Source organism: Pteropus medius, unplaced genomic scaffold (genome assembly GCF_902729225.1).
Source record: "Pteropus medius unplaced genomic scaffold, Ma_sr-lr_union100, whole genome shotgun sequence".
NCBI classification, from domain to species: domain Eukaryota; kingdom Metazoa; phylum Chordata; class Mammalia; order Chiroptera; family Pteropodidae; genus Pteropus; species Pteropus medius.
Window position 1 is genome coordinate 42,723,515 of NW_024354875.1, and position 21,289 is coordinate 42,744,803.

The 21,289-nt window shown below is 39.2% G+C and overlaps 1 protein-coding gene across 1 annotated transcript in view; it reads right to left on the bottom strand.

Moving 5' to 3' along the window:
* The window catches only part of USP13 (ubiquitin specific peptidase 13), a 97,468-nt gene that overhangs the window by 15,376 nt on the left and 60,803 nt on the right, over window positions 1–21,289 (bottom strand). The window contains exons 11-18 of the mRNA XM_039856004.1: window positions 19,232–19,357; window positions 17,970–18,123; window positions 15,771–15,945; window positions 10,103–10,191; window positions 7,707–7,829; window positions 6,316–6,342; window positions 2,956–3,099; window positions 1,375–1,541 (exon numbers count right to left, since the gene is read on the bottom strand). Of these exons, the coding sequence (XP_039711938.1) occupies window positions 1,375–1,541; window positions 2,956–3,099; window positions 6,316–6,342; window positions 7,707–7,829; window positions 10,103–10,191; window positions 15,771–15,945; window positions 17,970–18,123; window positions 19,232–19,357 (1,005 nt within the window). The remainder of the gene's footprint in view (window positions 1–1,374; window positions 1,542–2,955; window positions 3,100–6,315; window positions 6,343–7,706; window positions 7,830–10,102; window positions 10,192–15,770; window positions 15,946–17,969; window positions 18,124–19,231; window positions 19,358–21,289) is intronic.

A 21,289-nucleotide genomic window follows, 5' to 3' on the forward strand; every position in this document is an offset into this window, starting at 1 on the left:
CTCTGAGCAGCAGATCAGCATTCCAAAGTCCATATCAGTCTTAGCTCAGCGTTTCTGTACACGGATGCTGATAATGATGGGGTGCAGAATGCCAAAAAGTATGACATTTGTTTCAGTGCAGCCCTAAGGCCACAATAATTGCACACACTACATTCTCTACCAACTGTATATTCTGCAGATAACCATGCAAGGTAGAGGGGTGCCAACATGAATACTATCCTAGTGCCTGTTCTCCCCAATGTTGGCAGATTGGTTTAACTGCAGTAGAGACAAGATTAAAACCTTGATTAATGATGACAACACTAGTTAGTTAACATTATTTAAAACTGAACTCGATGAAGTTCAAACCAATTGACCATAAAAACATTTCCATCTTCCCCTGTTTGTGATATTACTGGTGGGGTAAAGAATTTGTTCAGACATAGAATCTCTAATGAAACAGTCAGATAAGTAAAACAGTGGGGCATGAGCAAGTTCCCCAAGTGAAACAAACACTGGTTTAGATTTCTCAAGCATTTTAAAGGGAAACATTGTTCCAGCCACATTCCCATAATCCAGTGGAGAGTCGCTGTGACCTCAGCAATGCACCCCAGCAGGCAACCAGTCAGGGCAGGCAAAAAGGAACTGGTAGCAGGCAACTACTCAAAAATGGAATATGGTGTGGCAAGGTTTTTATGGTCAATTGGTTTGAACTTCATCGAGTTCAGTTTTAAATAATGTTAACTAACTAGTGTTGTCATCATTAATCAAGGTTTTAACCTTCCTCTCAAAATTAAACAGATATCTGCACTGCAAAAGGAAGGCTTCTATCTATCTTCTAGTGTCATGGTCCCTTCTCTCCTGACAGTATCAAAAAGTTCATAAATACTGGAAGAATCATCTGTCTCTACGGAGAGAAACAGAAGCAGAGAATTCCAAGGAGCCATTCACTCGGTCCTCTATGAGGACTTTTGAGGAACATTTCTACAAGATCTTGGTATCAGAAAGGCATAATTTCTCCTAAAGAACTGCCTTACTGACCACAGAATCTCACGCACCCCTCTTTGCTCCAAGGACACCGAAAGCTCCAAATCAAATCTCTGACCCTCTAGAATAAACATTAATATGATACAGTATTTTTTTCAGTTTGGTCATCTTGCCCCAGGTGTAATATCTCCCTACATTTTTTACCTCCCTTTTCTTAAACTATCTATATAATTCCCTCAATCATTTATTTGAGCTTTATATATATACTATACGCAAATCTCTGTGGGCCATGGTGGGGTAAGAGTGAGACAAACATGACCCAAAATGATCAAAAGACAGTGGAAACTGTCAACTGCTACTGACAGAAATACAAAGAGGGTATCCACACACACAGTCTCTTATGCTTACCGTTGCTCGTAGTGCCTGAACAGCCTGATTTCGATGAAATCCCATGGAGGTAATGATAGCTACAATCTCCTCTGGAGGCTGGTTATCCAACCCAGTAGCACCAAAAATAGAGGCTCCAGCAGAAGCTGCTCCTCCATAACCAGACATGGTCAATGGTTCAGCAAAATCTGGGGAAAATAATCACACTTAGGCCTTTTTCTTTTTCTCTTTTTTTTTTTTTTTTTGTCTTAAAATAAACAACGCCTCAGAGTTAGGAAAGAAAAATATTTACAAAATTACAATTATGAAGACAGTCAGTATTTGGCATAAGGATAAACATATAGATCAATCAGACAGAATTGGGAGTCCAGAAATAAATCTATATATCTATGGTCAAAGGATTTTCAACTATGGTACCAAGACCATTCGATGGGGAAAGGATAGTCTTCTCAACAAATGGTTCTTGGACAACTGCATGTTCACATGCAAAAGAATGAAGGTGGACCTCTACCTCACACCATATACAAAAATTAACTTGAAATAAATCATTGACCTAAATGTAAGAGCTAAAACTACAAAGCTCTTAGAAGAAAATGTATAAGTAAATCTTTGTGTTTTGGGGTTGGGTAATGGTTTCTTAGATATGTCACCATAAGCACAAGTAACAAAAAATATAGATAAATTAAACTTCATTAAAATTAAAATCTTTTGTTTCCAAAGACACCATCAAGAAAGTGAAAACAACCCACAGAATGGGAGAAAACATCTCCAAATCATATAGCTAAGGTACTTGTAGTTAGAATATAAAAAGAACTCTCAGAACTCAACAATAAAAAGACAAATAACCTTATTAAAAACGGACAAAGGATTTGAATAGACATTTCTCCAAAGATATATAAATGTCATGTTATTTTAAATAACATGAAAATATGCTCTACATCATTAGTCATTAGGACAATGCGAACCAAAATCACAATGATACCAATTCAGATCCACTGGAATGGCTATCATAAAAACAATAGTAACAAGGGTTGGTGAGGATATGGAGAAATTGGAACCCTCATTCCTTGAAGGACAGGGTAAAAAAAGTAACTAATAATGTATACAGGATTTCTTTTGGGGGGACAAAAATGTTCTAAAATTAGATAATACTGATAGTTGTACAACTCTGCAAATATACTAAAAACCGTTGAAATGTATACTTTAAATTGGTGAATTATCTCAATAAAGTAGATGAAAGTAAAAGATAACTAAACAGCCCCCATTTTCTCATGTACATTTTTTTATTTCAAGTCTTCATCATCTCCTAGCTCGAAGTATATCCCACATCTTTCCAGTGGTCTTTCTGCCACTGAATTATATACTTTGAAAGGTGAATTATATCTCAATAAAGCTGTTATTTTAAATTTAAAAAAGAGGAAAGACAAACATTGTGACTTTGCAATATAGGCAAAAGTAGCCCTGCCCTCCTCCCAACTGCAGTAGACTATGAGCTAAAAAGTCATTTACTGGAACACATCCAGAGGACATGGAAATATCAAGTCTTAGCATCACTGAGGACTGCATCAGACTCCAAAGCCATTCCATTTTCCAACCACCTACCTGGCTCTTCCATGTGAACAATGATCCAGTTAAAAGCCACCTCAGCTCCCATATTTCCTGTAAAGTACACAGCCTTTCGACACGCTTCTAGCGGGAAACCCATCTCAGCCAACTGCATCACCGATGACTCATCAATGTCTGATGCTACAGAGGACAACAGGATATTTTGGTGTGAAAAAGTAAACTCTCTTTCTTCTTGTCTTAGGTTCTCTTCACCCCTTTGTCCACATGCTATCCACAGAAAGTGCTATTTTGTTTGGAGTGCAAATGGTGGTTTCACTTTTGTTTTGTTTTGTTTTGAGCCATCCAAATAAAAAGCTATTTGAGTTGACCTAAATCTTTGACCTCAATAAGAACCATAATAATTACCTGGACAATCCAAGTACTGAAAAACAATTCAGTAATTTTGTATGGGAAGAATTAGAATATTCCCAGAACCATTTCAGCCTCCCAAATCATATTCAAGACCTTTACAGCAGCCTCTCTTAAGACTGAAATTTGAAGATAAATTATTTATAGGCCAAAAAGGCTGTTCTTTACATCTCACAGGAGGTTCTAGCAGGCCTTAAGGTGTATCAGTAATCAAAGGAAGTAATCAACTCTGGGAAATGGAGAGTCTAAATGTCAAGTACAAAAGAAAATGTTTTTTAATTGTGTACTTTTTGTTTGTTTGTTTTACGCCAACAGCACCTGGTCTTCCTAGTAATTGTGTACGTTTAAGATAGTAAAATAGATAGCTTTACAAATCGAACTTGGGCTTAGACACTGAGGGTTTTGTTTTCTTTTCTTCTCATAATAATATATAGATATTGGTAGAGATGTGTGTATACATATATATAACTATGTATGTATAGACACGTATATATAGAAGCACATATGTATATACATGTACAAACATATGCCTATAAACCTACAGGTGTGTGTACATACATATACATATATTTACACATGTGTGAATGTGTGTATATACACATTTATAGGTTTGTATGTACATATTTGTACATGTATACACATGTATGGGCTTATATGTATATACTCCTACACGGTGCTCTCAAATTATAATAAAGGGGAAGGACAGGAGCACAAACATGTCTGTCTCTTATGTTTTCCATACCCTGAAGTCTCAAATCTACTGAAAGTTCTGTTGAAGATGGCAATTAGTAGAAGAATTGAGAAATAGAGGTATCTGTTCTACAAAAATTATATTGAAAATGTGTTTATCAAAGTTCTCTGTTATAAAGAACATACACGTAACATCCTATGAAGGCCAAATTTTAAGAAAGCAATGATGTAGAACAGCAGTGATTCCCAGACTGTCCTACGGTGTCCCGGAGTCATAGGAGAGAATCATTAAACCACAAAACAAGGGGTTTCCATGGTCAAATAAGTTTTAAACCTACATTCTCTTTATTCTCTCCTTAGTGACTCACGATGTGCATTAACATAGTGAAGACCCAAAAGTCCTGTAATAAAGACTCCTACAGTAAAGAATCTAAGAAACTTTCTACAGGATGCCTTTTAGTATCTTGTTAGACTCTAATGTTCCCTGGAATGCGGTTTAAGAAGTGCAGATCAATAAGACGTGTATGCATGTATAATAGCATATTAGATTGAAAAGACATACTTCTATTTTTGTAAAAAATAAAGTGACCCAGGCATAGATAAAAAATAGCAGAAAGATATATGTCAAATATCACAATGGTTACAGATGAGTGATGCAATCATAGATGACTACTATTGCTAACCCATAGTTCTTAAACATTGCTTTACTTTTATAATAAGAAAACAAAGTTCTTTCTTTTAAAAATCTAAGAAAGGTAGGGTGCAAATAATTATATTTTTCTCCTGCTGAATGTAGGCAACTGCTGATAAGACAGCAAGTTTAGATCCAGTAGGAAATCAATGGCCAAACCATTAAGACCGAAAATGGCTGAGTGCTATGGTCAGAGACGAAATCCTCTGGCACAGTCAGTTCTAACCACCCTTGGGGCAAGATGCTGCAGGCCAGCTCTCTGCAGGATCAGGAGCAGCCAGCAAACTTCTCACATTCCAGGAAAAGTCGAGTGGCACAAAAAAGCACACTTGACTCCTAGCCCTTGCTCTGGTCTTAACTCTTGGGTTTCTGAACTTTTCTAGGTCTCAGTTTTATCCACTGTAAAAGGCACCTGCCCTGCCCTTCTTACTGTGATAATGAAATGAGAATCTGAGCCCTGAGGCTGCCCTGTGGGATTGCTGGTGACAGCTGCATAAGAGGGGCATGCTGGGACTATCGGCACAGAGTTCTGTAATACTAAATTCTAAGCCTGAATAAACAGGCTGTCGAAAGAAAGAGAGAGAGAGAGGGAGAGAGGGAGAGAAAGAGGAATGGAGAGAGAAGGAAGGAAGGAGAATCTGGGCTTTATATAAATAGTAAAGTTCTATACAGGTAAAAGAATTTGTGGAATAATAAACGCAATGTGACTAATGGTTACCCTTCAAAAGTATTAACAGCCATTGTTATTATTACAATCAGATTATTCACAGACAATGGTTTTCCCAAGACGCTTGCTGACCCTAACAGCTTCTTGTAGCAATCAGCAAATCAGAATCGATCCAGGAAAGGAAGTGTATAGGTCTAAGCCACATGATCAGTCATGTGCAACATAAAACACTTAAATTTCTAATTAACAAGAGTTCATCTCCAGAAAGGCTTTAGACAAAAAAAATAGAAAGTATTCAGTGAGAGTACTTAGTGTTAAGCACTCCCTCTTCCTCCTAATTAATATCTAAATATTCATTATAAATAGTTAATTTTTTAATGTTCTTTTTAGAAGACCAAAGAGTATCAACTCCCACAGGATTAAGAAACTAAAAGGCTACCAAATTAACACAAAATCCAATGAAACTAATAACCTTGAGAGTATTAATACCACCACATCCTGTCAGTTTTGTGTCTTCAATATGTATTCAGCGTCAAGACTATAAAAAATGACTGGCCACAGTGCCATAACTGCAGAAAGAGTCCTCCTCATGTGACCAGAGAGGGAAGAAATGGCATCATTAGCCCACCCCCATTCACTCATGAGGAACTGAGGCTCAGAGAAGTAAATTATTCTAGGCCATGCAGTCATAAATGGCAGAGCCAAACTTCCAACAGGGCTGGCTGGCTCTCATGCTAATGGTCACTCTCCCGAGCTACAGGGCCAATTAATCACCATGATACTGCTTTACATTTGCTGCTAAGTCAACTTAAGACAAAGAATCATTCCCACCAAGGAAAAGCTGAATAAACACACATACAGAACAATAACCCTTTACTGAACCCCCACATATAAATGAATCAGACCAATAACAATTGTAGGACATGGGGAAAATACATACGGTCTATCAGTTGGTTCATCAGGCGATCTGGAAATCAAGAGAGGGCAGAAACCGAGATTAAACCATGGTAAAGTGTTTTAGAGGAAAAAAAAGAATCAATGCAGGGCACACCCTAGCTCTGTCACCCCTGGGGACCCCACACTGTTGTCAACCTCTCAACCCTCCACACAGACCACACCAGCCTGTACAACACAAAGTCATTACAGCAAGGAGGGAAGATACCAGGTGTCAGGCATTTACAGCACATAAAACATGATGCTCTGATTATCATCTTAATGAACTAAATCATTTCTCTCCCTACATTTCTAACAACCCTATATAATTACAAATGAAGGCCTCTATTATGAAAGCAGGAGCCGTGCTAAGAAAGCATCTTGTATTTCCCTGACACTCATACTGATCTCTCCTTTCTCAAACCCCTTTAATGAACCACCTGAACCACATAACCCAGACTGTGTCACAGTAGGTCTTAGGTCTCATCTCTACTCTCCTACTCTGTGCTTTAACATTTGACTTAACATTAGAGCATCATGTAACAAAGATGCCTACCTTGAATCCTATCTCGCTCCTCCTGGATTCACCTTACCCTTCTCCTATATTCAAACTAAGTCACCAATAATATTCACTGCTCAACTGATGGAATACCTTTGGGTAGAGGAGCCCAGAGTGCTCTATCAGTATTACTTATCTGACCTAATTAACTCCTGAGGAAGGTGAACAGAGAGCAGCTAAGCAAGCAAAGCCAGAAGGAAACTGACTTCATGAGAATAAATGAGCGAATAATGAAACCAAGATTTTTCGACACTGTCCTTGGAACGACAACTGGAAGGTAACTATTTTTTGCATGTCCTTATCCCTTAAAATGTTAAGTATTCTGAACAATGACCAATTTAGCATTCACAGAGTGAAAGAGAAACTCAAAGAGCTTTCGTGCTATAAAACAGTGACAAAGCTGGGGAGGTGAGATGTGGGCAAGTTTTTTAAAACCAACACTCTCTGTTGAATTTCCCCTTTTGGCTGCTCAGAGGTACTCCAGAATGACACAGCTCCCCTAGACTAAAATCCTTCTCTCCACAGGCGCTTCTGGGCGATGTACAGGGATGAAAAGAGGCAAACTAAGAGGCAACATAACCTGAAAACTTTCTGGAGATTGGCTGCCTCTGTTGCCAGTGATTTCCACAGGTCCACTTCAACTCATGATGGGTTTATGTCTCTTCCATGTCTATTTTAAGTTTATGGATGCAGCCAGGCCTCACTGCTGTGTGTCTATTGTGGGTTATAACACAGGAAGGCAGCCAAGGGACAACAGAGTGGTGGGAGAAAAGTGACTATTCCAGCAGAGGAGGGTGGTGGGAACTGGAAGAGAACATTCTCCTGGAAGAAGATGATACCTTTTGAGTCATCAGGAATGACTATGGGGGGGCTGATGTCCGGAAGTTCCTCCTCTCCCGGCTGTAACCCTCGAGCTCGGAGATGGCTGATATCAAGTAGATCTGGCATATCAATAGAAACATCTGCAAAGTAAGAGAGATTACATTCACTGAATCCTCCAAAACCCAACAATCACCTCTTAAAACCAGCACCACTAACTCTACGTGCATGTGTCTAGGCAGAGCTAAGGGAGGCTTTTCAATTCCCTGGAGTAATTAATCATTGGACCAGTAGACTCATAGAGACTGATTAGATTTTAATGGAGAACCAAGGGAAAGTACAGAGGTTGGCAGGATTTCACACTGAACAAGAACAAATGGAATAAGCCAGAGGTCACAAACTGGCAGCCCATAGAACATTTGTAGCCAGGACATTCTCTGTTTGATGTTTTTAAAATGTTAGCAACAAATTCCAATTTTTAAATCAGAAGATTTAATTTAAAAATCTAGATTTCCAGCTTATCTTGAAAAACAGAGAGCTGTAGCATATTCTCATATGTGTGCCTTCTGTCACAGACCCCACTGCTCCCTACTGCCCCCATGAACCTGAACATCATATTTGTGCTATTCTGATTCTTATGGTAGAAAAGTGTTTTCCTAACTCATGTCTTTCTGCAAAGTGACATACCTAAGAAAGATCAAGATAGCAAGCTACACATTTCTTATAGCCAGACCACTTCTTTAATTTACATTATCACCCTGTCCTTGTTAGACATTTGAGTTTGCAACTGCTAGTTTATGCCTTTTCTCAGATCATGATGAGTAATGTAATTTAGCTACGGCAATAAAAAAAAAGATTGACATTTTAAAGAAATTACTTGAATCTCGACTGTATTATTCTTGGGGTACATTTTTTTTAACTTCTCAGCTCAGTTGTTACTGTGCTGACTTACTCAAATATAAAATTTATCAGTCTAATATCCTGTTGAGATTTAGTATTGCATATATTCAAGCATAATAATAAATGGGCTCAAAGGTAGGTGTAGGATATGTCTCTTGGGCTAGCTAACAGAATCTGAGAACACTATCCCCCAAACCAGTTATGATGTCAGGTACATAAATCCCATTTTAAAACAACACTCCCAAAAAAGGCTAAGTTAAATATATTTACATAAACCTCGGAGACAGAAAAAACAAACATAATATCTGGCTCACCAAATCAATACTATTATTCCTTAACAGAAAAATTCAGGTTCATTAACGAAAGCTTTGGACTCCTTTAAATTCAACAAGCCTATGAAAGCTCATCTGAATTTCTGTTCCTTTATAGGAATTCCAAGGACAAAGAAAAATAAGAAAACTGTTTCCAAAGCAATTCAAAGCCTTAGAAGTCCGTTTTCTTCCAAGTACTTCCCAGGTCCATGAAGGAAAGGCTGAGTGATAAGCATCCTGCCCTCTGCCCTCCTTCCTGCCCACGAAATTATTTCCACCAAGAAGAGTGAAATTTGCCACAGAATCAGTCACAGCCCAGCATAATGTCACAAAGCAAACAAGTGCTGTGCAAACTGTTAGAGCTGGAGGCTTCTGGGAAATGGCTCCAGCCGATTTTTCATTCTTTTTACCTATCCCCTTCAAATGAACAGAGGAGTAGTTAATTAACCAGTATAAAACTTGAGTAGTTGTTTTTTAAATGCTCAGAAACATGAAAACTTTAAAAGACTGGTAAACAGTCTGAGGTACTTGCCCAATAACATGCTTGATATTAGATCACGATGGTGGGAAAAATGTTCTCATGTACTGTCTGGAATGTTAACCTCTAACAATGGTCAAGGGCCTTTAAAATTAGCAAGAAAGCTCAATTAAGCCAAAGTCACATCCCTTTTTTGTCTGTGTAACGCAACTGACTATACTCATTTTATTATTTATAAGATTTGTATAATTTAAGAGAATGTCATTAGCCACACCTGCCTGCTTCAGAAGCAGAGTAGAGATGCTAAGAGGAGAATGTATGTTCCATTACTGGACTTGCACCTCCAAGTGTGGTCTTTGGACTGGCAACACCAGCATCACCTGAAAGCTTGCCCCACCCAGACCTGATGAATCGGCATCGGCATTTTACCAAGATCCCAGGTAATGCTAATGTTTGGAAAGCATTGTTTATTTGATAATGTGGGGGACCTGTCTTCACTCCTAGAATCCACAAATTCCAGACTCCATTACTTCAGAGGTGGATTAGCATGTGGTAATTTTATCATCAGTGCGTACCTTATTTCTCTTCAAAAGAGAAAGGTGGGACTAATGGAAAAAGAATGAAATGGAACTGTTTTTGGTAGCCAACTACATGAGCTCTTTCACATGCCATGTTTTGTAAATGGCTAATTTGATGTTTTAAGCGAAAGCATGCAAAAGATACCTACCAAATTTTTTGGGAACCCAGTCAAGACCAAAAGTGAACTTCTTTATCTGCACTACCAAGTATTCAGGGAATGAGGCAAAGCGAGATGTTCTGGGAGACACAAAGGGATTATATCAATGAAACGAGACAATAAGAATTATGAATACAGTTCATGAAGCATCACAAGCTTTGTTCGAGGCATACCTGGCAGCTCCATTGACTTAACTGAAAAGGAGAAATATGCAGACATAAGCTGATACACACTCACCCACTCCTGCTCATTCATCCTGGCCTTTTCCTAAGAAATAAAATGTTTAATGTAGGAGAACGTTGTCCCTTGAAAATCATTTAGGGCCCATTGCAAAACTATTACTTTTACTTTACTGTGGCATTTTATGCTTCTGAATAGTGCTTTTCAACCCTAAATATTAGTTTTTTCTAAAACCCTTGCTGGAATTTAGTATATATGTTTGTAGGTGTGTATGGTTTTGTGTACATTATGTGTTTGTATGTGGGGTTTCAAGACTCTCCCCAAGCAATCCTGACACCTCCTCTCTCACTGAGAATCACAGAATTGGCATAATGAGGCTTTTATGGAACTTTGGTTGAGGCTATTAGAAATGGTCACATGGAACTTAAAGGTATATATATTATGGATATCTAAAATATCTAAATCTGTACCTTAAATTTTAAAATTAATACATATGGTCAATGTATTGAGTTTCCCTTCAAACTTTCAGAAAGGTAAATTGCCTGGACTTGAGTTTGACAATTTTACGCAGAGACTTTTTACTTTGTACAGCAAATTCATGCCCTGGTTCCAACCCATTCTGCATTTACTATCTTGGTTATAACAACCATTTCTATTTGAGTGTCAACGTGGGTGTGGTAAATATATGTAAAAAAAGAGAATTAGCTGTTACTAGGTACTATAGATACTTCTTAAAATAAAAGATTCTAGAAGCCCTCCCCCAAAAATCCACTTTCCACATCTAAGTTACCAACTTCTCCTTGGAATGCAGCCTCCCAGAATTCAGAAAACAAATGCACTGCTGCCCCCTACTGCGGAAAAGAAGTCACAGGACAGGGACAGAGTACCGAAAAGACAGAAATTTGGGTTTCAGATATGCTACTTAATACACTCCAAATCTGGTCAAATCACTGACCCTCCCTCACGTTCCATTTTCACATCTACAAAATGAATTTATTAATAATAGCTACCCTCCAGGGCTGTGCAATGTTCATGCAATTATTTGAAACACCTGGCACACTAGAATATACTGTTTATACTTAAGGAATTAGCATGATTATTTTGTCATGAAAGAGCTAGAGTCCATGAGGCCTTGGACACTGACTTAGTCTGTCGCTGACCTGTATTTTGCCCCGGGCAAGTGACTGAACCAAAATCTGTATCTCAAATTCTCCATCACGATGACAGTAGAAAGGTACAGGCAATAACATAAGGGAGTTCTTCAAAAAAACAGGAGCTTAACCACCTTAAGGAACAATCTATTTTGATCCTGGCTCACTCTCCAGAAGTTATGTATTATCTCTAATTAAGTTTTCCTATCTTCTGAGAAGCAGTAATAAACATCACTCTTACTTAAATATAATTAAGTCCTCGATTTCACCAAAACCCAGCGAACTCAATCTGGTATTTTCAACTAATGTAAAAATGTCACTTCTCTGACCTCTTCCTCTTACATTAGCTTAAAATCTAGAAAATAAATAACAGTGAAATCGACCAAAAGTCACTAGTAAATCAATGAGTTCCAAAATGTGATTGAGGAGCCCCAAGACTCTTGTGGTTGCTCTGTGATGAAGGCTGGGGTAGGATAGGGGAGGGGGGATAATTTAACACTTTCTTATGGGTAACTACCAATCTGAGAGTACCAGAAAGCAGTTAGCTAGCTATACAGTGCCCACATTGCATCTGCCCTGTTGGGTAAATATTTTTTAGTCATCTTTGTAACCTCTATAGTCTCAAGTTGAATCACACCTGTAGTAACTGTGTCATATATATGTGTTCATATCAATCTCAAAATACTTTGCATTCATTGATTGCAGGTTTGGGACATCAAGTTTGTTAGTTTATGAAGCACTTACTCTTAGGTTTCTAAAATTAATTCCTGAAATTACAATTTTTCTCGAAAAGTTATGTTTTTAATAAAGACCATTAGAATGTAAATCATTCAAAAAGGTCTAGGTAGACACACAGCAAATTTACTTCAAAGAATTGTTATGGAAATTAAATGAGTTAAGACATATAAAGTGCTTAGAATAGTGCCTGACAAAACAATTGTGTTGTTGATTATTTAAAATATGTCAATTGTTCATTAGTTACAATAAAGGCAAAAATACTATGAAAAAACTTATTTAAAGAAAACATACAAGCTGTCCCTCCCCCCACCAAATTAAGATTGTCCAGTCTATTAAAAACTGGCAGCTAAAAACAAAACAAAAACAATTCTATCCCTTCCATGAAATACGGTGAAAATAATTAATCAACCACTTACAAATTGCATAATCCAAAAAAAAAAAAAAGGAAAGATGAAAATAATGGTAATAACGATTACAGCATATATTTACTCTGTGCCAGACTCTATAAAAAGCACTTTACATGGTTTATCTCACCTTAATCCTCACCCTGACCCTACGAAGAAAGTATTATCCCCAGTTTACAGATAAGGAAACAGGGGTTTAGAGAAGTGAGGTCACTTGGCCAAAGTCGCATGCTAATAAGTTCTACAGTGGGAATTCAATGCTGCCCATCCACCTAAAGTTTGTGTTCTGAAATCCCACACTGTGCTTTTCTTTTCATAAATGATCAAAGTCAAGTAAAACTCTCTCTCTATGGACCCTTAATTTGTGAGCTGCTTGAGGACAGAAACTAGGTCTCGTTCAGTCACTGACTAGAATACACTACGCGAGCAACAATATTTGCCAGGTGAATAAAATTCCAAACATTAATATTCTTCTCAGATACTGTCTGTTTGAGAGCATTTAAGGGAAAGGTCTTTATGTCTGGTCCTTCCTGACCCAAGGTTTACCAAGATCCTTAGGGCACCTTTTGCCTCTTCCTGGCCTTTCAGGCTCTGGGTCTAACACAAGAAAAGTTCAAGGCCTCAAAGTAAGATAACAAGGAGATCATTTCCGAGTTACAGCCTAATGCTGGAAAAAAGAAAAAGAAAAAGAAAAAAGATCTTTTAGGATTCCACCAAACTGGTTTTCCCAAAACCAATCTTTGAAACATGATAAGGTACAATAAGAAATAAGTAAGGTTATTTAAGGATTATAAAGCTCTAAGAATAAGCAAATAAGCAAGCATGATAAGGAAGATGGGGCAACATATAACCCAGGAATTAAGAGGTTAAACTTTGAACTCAACTGACCTGAATGAGTACCAAGTCTGCTACTTACTAGCCAATTACTTCTCTTTTTATTTCCTCATCTGTAAAATGGGAAGAATAATGGTACCTACCTGAGAATAGTGCTAAAAGGATTAAATATAATTGTTGGGAAGTGCTTAATTGACACATGACCTGGAATGATAAATGTGAAATAAAAGGTAGTCACTTTATTATCCTAAAATATTGTTTTTTCCTTTCCCACAAAGACTGGTTTTCAATTATTAACAACTGTGATACATCCAGTATTGTTTTCATGTACATAAGAGCACCTGTCTATATAAAAGACAGAGTAAAAGGAAAAACATATTTAATATCTCCTGTTAAGAATTAGAGAAAACAGAAACCCTCTTGGAGAGTCAGATAGTGATGTCAACGCTGCCTTCAATTAAATATTTGTAACATTTGAAGAGAAAATCAGGTCAGCAAACATCATTCTTCCATTACAGGTGGAAGGAGGACACTGGGTAGTGACTTTGCCCCGGGAAGTGGACACGGGAGAAGAATCCAAATCTTTTGACCACTAGCCCAGGGGTCGGAGACTCCGTCTCTGTAGAGAATCAATGCTTTCCACCTCCATTTTAAAGGTCGGCCTTTTGCAGGTGATCAGAAGGCACCTTCCCGCAGGCCAGTATTAGAACATGTCACACCCTGTACTTCTAAAATACGAATCCACTTTTCTGAAGAATAGAAAAGGTGTGGCTAAGTGGACAGGCAAATGAAGAACACTGTGCAGAGCACACCTGATGCAGGAGGCTTTCTAAGCTGCCAGATCCCCAGATCACTCCCACCTCCCATACAGTATCGAAATTAAAGTGCAAAGAAAAAAATATATTTGAGGAATCTTCAGCTATTGTCAATACTTAAAAGTAAAAAAAATATATATATCAAATCAACACATCGCACACCTTAAACATACACAATGTTATATGTCAATTATATCTCAACCTGGAAAAAAATTTTTTAATTGTAATAGTGTGTAGATTTCTAACTGTCCAAGGATGTCTCCAAGTTGAAAGAAGCTATTCTCACATGGCTAACATGCCAACTCACCAACTATCTGCTAGGACACACGTGTGCACACGTACACACACACACACACACCCTAAAACTGAGCAGTCCTAGGATGAAAACTTACTCTGTGATGGATAATTGATAACTGAATGAACTATTATTAATTCTCATTTGGATATGAAGAACCATTTTTAAAAATTATTTTAAGAAAATGTGGTCTCTTTTTAGCTTCTAAAATAAATTCTTTTTGTTTTCCCATTTTTAACACATGAAGTCCATCACTGAAACAAAGAGGAAACCTGAGGGATGGCTGTAGCAGAGAATAAGTAATTTAGGTTTGACTATTACTTGAGGTTGATATAAAAAGACAGCAGTAGCTCTTCCATCCTTCTATCCGCTTTATATCAAGCAGAGCTCAGTTTTAGCCTAGAAGAAAAATGGCCAAATATCTAAAACTAGTGAAATTCGCAAACTTTCAGAGCCCCCACCCCCATTTTAAGTACTCTTTTTCCAATGATATGAAGTGTGTTGGCAAGGACTTGACTGTATGAAATCAATTAAAGTGTCGAGTGGAGAAAAAACAGATTTTATGTACCTGACAAGGAGGCTGACAATGTAGAAATAGAACATCTGCTGCCTAAGTCCCAAGCGGCTCATTTGAACATGCTCAGGAGACCTAATGTCCACACTGATATGCCCCAAGACCCCTGGCCTCCAGGTAGGAACACAGTCGACCAAGTCCTAAGCCAAATCTTTAATTATGGAGTTAAAATCTATCCCAGTGTAGTTTAAATATTGAAGACTATCATACATATTTTTGTAACTTCTTCATTAATATCATTCTTGCCATGGGGGTGCGGGTTCTTGGTTACATCCTCTGGGATGGATGGATGGATGGATAGACAGACAGACAGACAGATAGATAGATAGATAGATAGATAGATAGATAGATAGATAGATAGATAGATAGCAAATTCCTAATAGGATAAACCACAACTTCTATTTTTTTAAAAAAAAAAGGCATTTTTCTACCTAACATGTAATGTAGATTATAAGCCTGTTTTATTGAATAGGACTCACACAAGTGAGGTCTATGACAACCAGGGCTGTGTAAATCATAATCCCATCCTACCACACAGGAACAAGCACACACACTCTTAAAACACCCTGCCACCTCTACTCTACCCCAGTTCCCCTCTTGAGGCTTCCTCCTTACCCCATTACTACTGCACAAGCACACACACGTGCACACACCACACACACACTTACTTCACTCCTGCAGATTTTGCCTGCAGGGCGCTGCTCCAGAAATCATCAACATTCTCTGGTTCAGAAAAGGCCTGAAGGCAGGCACTAAATGGTATCTTCGCCCGAACCAACTCAGGAAGGGGTCTTCTGTTTGCTTCTGCTTCCCTTCTCGTTAATTCATAGGCGATCAGTTCATCTGAGTAAAAGAGCAAATGAATGACTCTGCAATCACTCTTACTTTCCTGAAATGAAAAACACCCCCTTCGGACAATCTTCCCCGAAGGCTTCTGGGCTGGCATAGGGTTGCTTGCTTGCTGCCCTTCGCTGATCCAGAGAAGCCTCCAGAAAGGCTGTTCTAAGGTTGTCTTTAGAGTGGCACTGACAGGCTGCATCAAGCCATTCAAACTTTTTGGCCTGTTCCCCTTTGCAACTGACAGGAGGGAACTACGAACTCTGACCTAGATGAGAGGCCAGAGTGATGTGTGTGATATAAGTTATGCATGAACCTGGTTTCTCATTTAGCCAGAGGTCAAGGCTGGTTTACCCAAACGCAATCACAAAGTCCAATCACAAAGTCTTCACACCAGAGAATTTCACACCAAAAGAGACCCAAGGGCTCACCTCTTCCCAGGCCCTTCACAATGATTAGATGTCATGGAGGGTGTGGGCCAAGGAGCAGGAGCAACTATAAGGGCTGTAGTTATCCACAGCACACAACCCGTGATACTGACACTGCCCAGACTTCAGGAGGGGTTGCCCAAAGCCTCAGATATCAGAGCACCCAACCTAGAATGCCTCCCTATACTATCCCTGTTCAAATGATTAACTACCAAGGGAAAAAGAAGTAAGTACACTGTGAAATTCCCAAGCGTCAACAGATCTGCTCTTGAAAACTACCTGTAAGTCAAAATTTTATGTAGGTTTTGAGTGGGCCCTTCTGGGAATTCCTTCTGTGTTACCAAAAAAAAGGTAAAAAAAAAAAATCACTCCTGATTCAGTTTGTAGGCAGACAAATGCAGTCATGTGTTTTCTTAAACACATCTGACTATGCTTTTAAAATTTATACCCAGTCCACCATCAGTTTATGTTGTACTTATATCTAGGATGCTAGCTAGCATTCAGTGTTCCCAATGATCAGTATCGGGAGACAAAATTGTCAATCTCCTTCCTGAACAGTTACCACTCATTAATAATAAATAGTGAGTTAGAAAGGATCATAATACTGAGCAGAACATGTAAGTCAGTGCACCCAAGGTTAGCAAGAAAAAGCAATTAAGCCTAGTTCTAAAAAGGAAACAAACCACAGACACTCTCCCTCGTTTCTATCTTGTATAAAGGGTAAGAATTTAAAAATTGGTCAAAAGCTTCAGGAGTTTATAGAAAATGGAAATCATTTTACTTCAAAATCATCATAATTATCACTTTCCAATTAGCACAATAAAGTGACTCTCCTCCCACCCCCACCCAAACAAAAAGAGGAAAAAGGGCACCCAGGGACCTTTGGACTTTATAGAAATGACCCATTCACAGAAAAGAAGCTACTTAGCAGATAATTTGCCTTTTTCTGCTTCTAAAATGTTAATTCTAAGTAAAATCGTTTCTCTGTTCTGCCTGGAAAGAACCAGATTAGACTGACCAAAGGAACCTTCCCTCAGACCCCGACCTGGCTGCAGTATCGGCCTTCCTCTCACTTCCAAAGTCCAGTCCAGAGACCCCTCTAATGGGTGTGGGGCCTATAAACAGCCCTGCCACACTTCGTCTGCAAAAGGCATTGGACATACTTGATTGCCAAAGGTGGGTTATGTTAAGAGATCTCTACTTGAATGGTTCACATCAAAAAATGCATTTCTGATCATTTCCCTCAGACTTTATAGCACAATCTATGAGTGATAATGTTGAAGAATTTTCCACACGAAGTATTACAAATATTTTCCCCCAAATTAAGCTGACTCCAAGCCAACCAGTTGGTCAAATTTATAGGCACTAAAATACGTTCCATCCACAACTCCTCTGCAGAAATTGTGATGGATTTGACTCTTCTCAAAAGAAAGTCATATGGGGACTGAGGAAAAGATGACAAGAGACATACAAACCAGACGCCATCCAGGCAGGGTCTACTGCTGATAGAACTGTGCAGTGGATTAATTCGTCTGACCTCTGCTTTGAAGGTTTTCACATATAAAGAAGCACACTGTTAATTTCCCACTTTTGAACTGTTACCTTTGTTAGTTGCTGCCTCCATGGCAACAGGTAACTGCATCAAGTAATCCACCCTCTCCGTATAGCGGACTTTTCGAGTCTGACAGCACTGAATACGTTCTTCCACCAAAAACCGAAAAACATCACTTGGGTTTTCCGAGCCAATGCGGTTCCTCTGAAGGTTGGATTATATCAGATTAGTGAACTTATAGATATTAACCAATACATAAAAATTAGCATAAAATCAAATATAACTCTCGTATAAAGACCTGGTATTATAAAACATTCTCCCTGGGCATGCCATTTCACCAGGGTACTTTAAAAGCAAAACACTAGTATTTACCTAAAGTCCCAAAATGGGGACTGGTTTAATAAGTTATGATTCAGCATATGAATTAATATTATGTAGCCATTAAAAGTCATAGGAGAGGGACTGACCTAGACAGAATTAGAAGAAAGGAGATGAGGGAGCCAAACTAAAGAGAAAGGGGAAAAATAAAGGACCACCCTAGAAAATTTAAGGCCAGGTATGATGTAATTATATTGATGCATTCATATAAATTACATACAAACAAAAAAAGACATCACTCTATATTCAAGTATGTAATTATGTGGCCAAATGTTCACAGCAGGTTAAGTGAAAAACATTGCTTAGAAATAGCATGTAGAGAATTAATAAGTGTGCCTGGAAAATGAAGAGTAGTCAGACACCCAAATGTTAACATTGGTTGTTTGTAGGGGCTAGTATTATTGGTGATTATGATTTTTTTCCTTTGTATTTTTCTACATTTTCCACAAAGAACACATATGTAATCAGGGGGGAAAAAAGTGGTTTTTTAAGAGGAGAGGAAAAGGCCTTTAATCATGAATTCTCAGTGGCTTTTAAAAACCACAGAATGTAATGTGATTCGACTCTGCTGTGAGCAAAATATGATCATCTCTGAGTGGTGGCAGAAGGATACCAAATACCACACAAGACTCTCAAAAAGCTCTGTCACCAAAAAAAAAAAAAAAAAAGAATAGTAAATGAAATAACTGACAAACACTTCTATAACATATTAAAATTAAAAAGAGAACAGGCGACTCAGAAGTGCCTAGAAAACATGGCATGGGGCACATCAAGTGGGCTGAGCAGAAAGCCTCGAAGGACACAGATGATTCTGATCAAGCTTGGAGATGTAGGTGAGGGGGCGGGGGCATTCTGGCCAAGCCAGAGTGAACTGCACTTAGAGGCTGGGCATACTTCTTACAACCCTTTTGAGCATTTTTGAAGACTGACTCACCTCTACTAAATTCACTAGGTGCAAGAAAAATTCCTGGGCATCTTGCTGTCTATTAGAGGAGAATTCCGGATGACTCTTGCTTACAAAGGCCTTAAACATGCGTGGAGAGATCCCATTCTGTTGAGGCTAAAATATAAAAATAAAATCAACTTGGAATATTTTCATACACATGAACAGCATGAAGTAGCAAGCAGAGTGGGGAGTACCACAAGCCCTAATTTTCAGATGAGAAAACCGAAGCCCACTGAAGGTAAATAACGATAACACTAACATGCATTGGATGTTTTTAGTACAATACCAGGCATCGCACTCCAAACCTGTTTTGAGAACAGGATGGCACTCTTCCTGTTAACTCGAAACTAAAGACTCAAAACTAAAAATCCCCTTTCTAAAGAGAAACACTAGGCCCATCCTCACTGGACTAACTACACAGTGGCCAAAAGAATATGAGAGAAATTAGGGTACTTGGAATAAAAGGAAATTACCTGCCCCAGGTAACCACTGCAGAGCTGCTCATAAGCACAGGGAGTTCTCAGAAGTGTGCCCCTCACCTGGAGAAGCGGAAGGAGGCTGGCTGCGGCTGCTAGGATGGCAGAGTGGAAAGAGAAGGCAGCGGGGACATTTTTGGCAGGACAAGGACATGTGAACTTTCCCCAAGGGCTAAAAGAATAGCTCAGAAGGCAGCCAGGGTCCTCCAGAAAGGACAATGCATAAGATGATGGAAGGTCAGCTGGCCAAGGAGTCTCAGGGCAGGATCTAGGGTCGGGAAGTCACAGCATCAGCTGGACAGGTCATTAGAAAAGATCCTTACGGAGGTCCTTAAGGGGACGAGTGGGGGCTGGAGGGCATATCTAAAGAACCACTAATGTGTCCTCACAAAAAGGTCAGCCATGACAGAAGACACACGGCAGTTAAGAGGGAGCCAAACACACTAGCCTGGTGAGAGGCTCTGCCTCCTCTCCAAACTTCCCATCCCTTGATCCTTGACTCTAGTGGAGCAAGGACAAAAAATTACCAGAGGACGCTGATGCTGACCCTGCTACACTGCTGGTTTCTGAGACTCCTGAACTTGGTAGGGGGAAGAAGCTTTAAATTAGCTTTGATGTGAACTGGACTTTTTATTGCTGGTAATGTGCAGGAAATCCAGGTGATCTGCCTGAGATGCTCTGAAGAGGCAGAATAGGAAGAGTTCACACGGCCCCTGAGGACAGGGATGGGCTCATGATAACACTATTTCCTGAGTCTCCTCCAAGTTCAGCCTATCTAATAATGGTGCTACATGTCACCATATTTAATACTCACAATAGCCCTATAAAGAAGGTACTACCGTTATCCCCATTTTATCATTAGGGGAACTGAGACTGGCAGAGAAGTGCCAGATAGGTCTTCAGACCTTACGAGACCAAATTACCACGTAGCTAACAAAGAACAGAACCAGAATGGACTCCAGGTTCTGATTCAGGTCCTGGCTTTTGGCAGCATAAATGACACAAACCTCACCTTGTCAATCAAGCAAAAGAAGTAATCCATATGCTCTCTGCAGATGTGTGACCTTCAAACCCCAACATGCTCAGCTTCCAGGCCATGTTCCCCTCCTCTGAAGTCCAGAGAACGTGCTATCTGGGCCATCACTGGGCACAAGGCACAAAATGCCCCCTACTTCCTTTCACTTTCAGCCTACCTCTGGCCTGTCTCCTCAGCCTGACTGCAGTCTGGCAGGCGGAGGCCATGTGTCACATGTCTTGGAGATCTCCTGGACATTCAGGTCAATGCCTAGGGTCTGGAGACCTAGACATGTGTGCACAATCATGCAGTCAGATGCCAGAGGTGATGAAAAAGCAACCATAGCCATCACCCTGCAGCCAAGGGGCGGCTCTACATAGAAAATCTCTCCAACGCACATGTTCTAAGCAATGTTTCTAGTAAAACTCAGGTGAATTTTCCTGTCCTGCTGGAAACAGATCTGATCTAGCCAACCAGTATTTACTGACCACCTACTTCCTGTAGAGCACCACTGAGGATTCTGCCCTCTGAGAGCTGACAGACAATGGAGGAGAT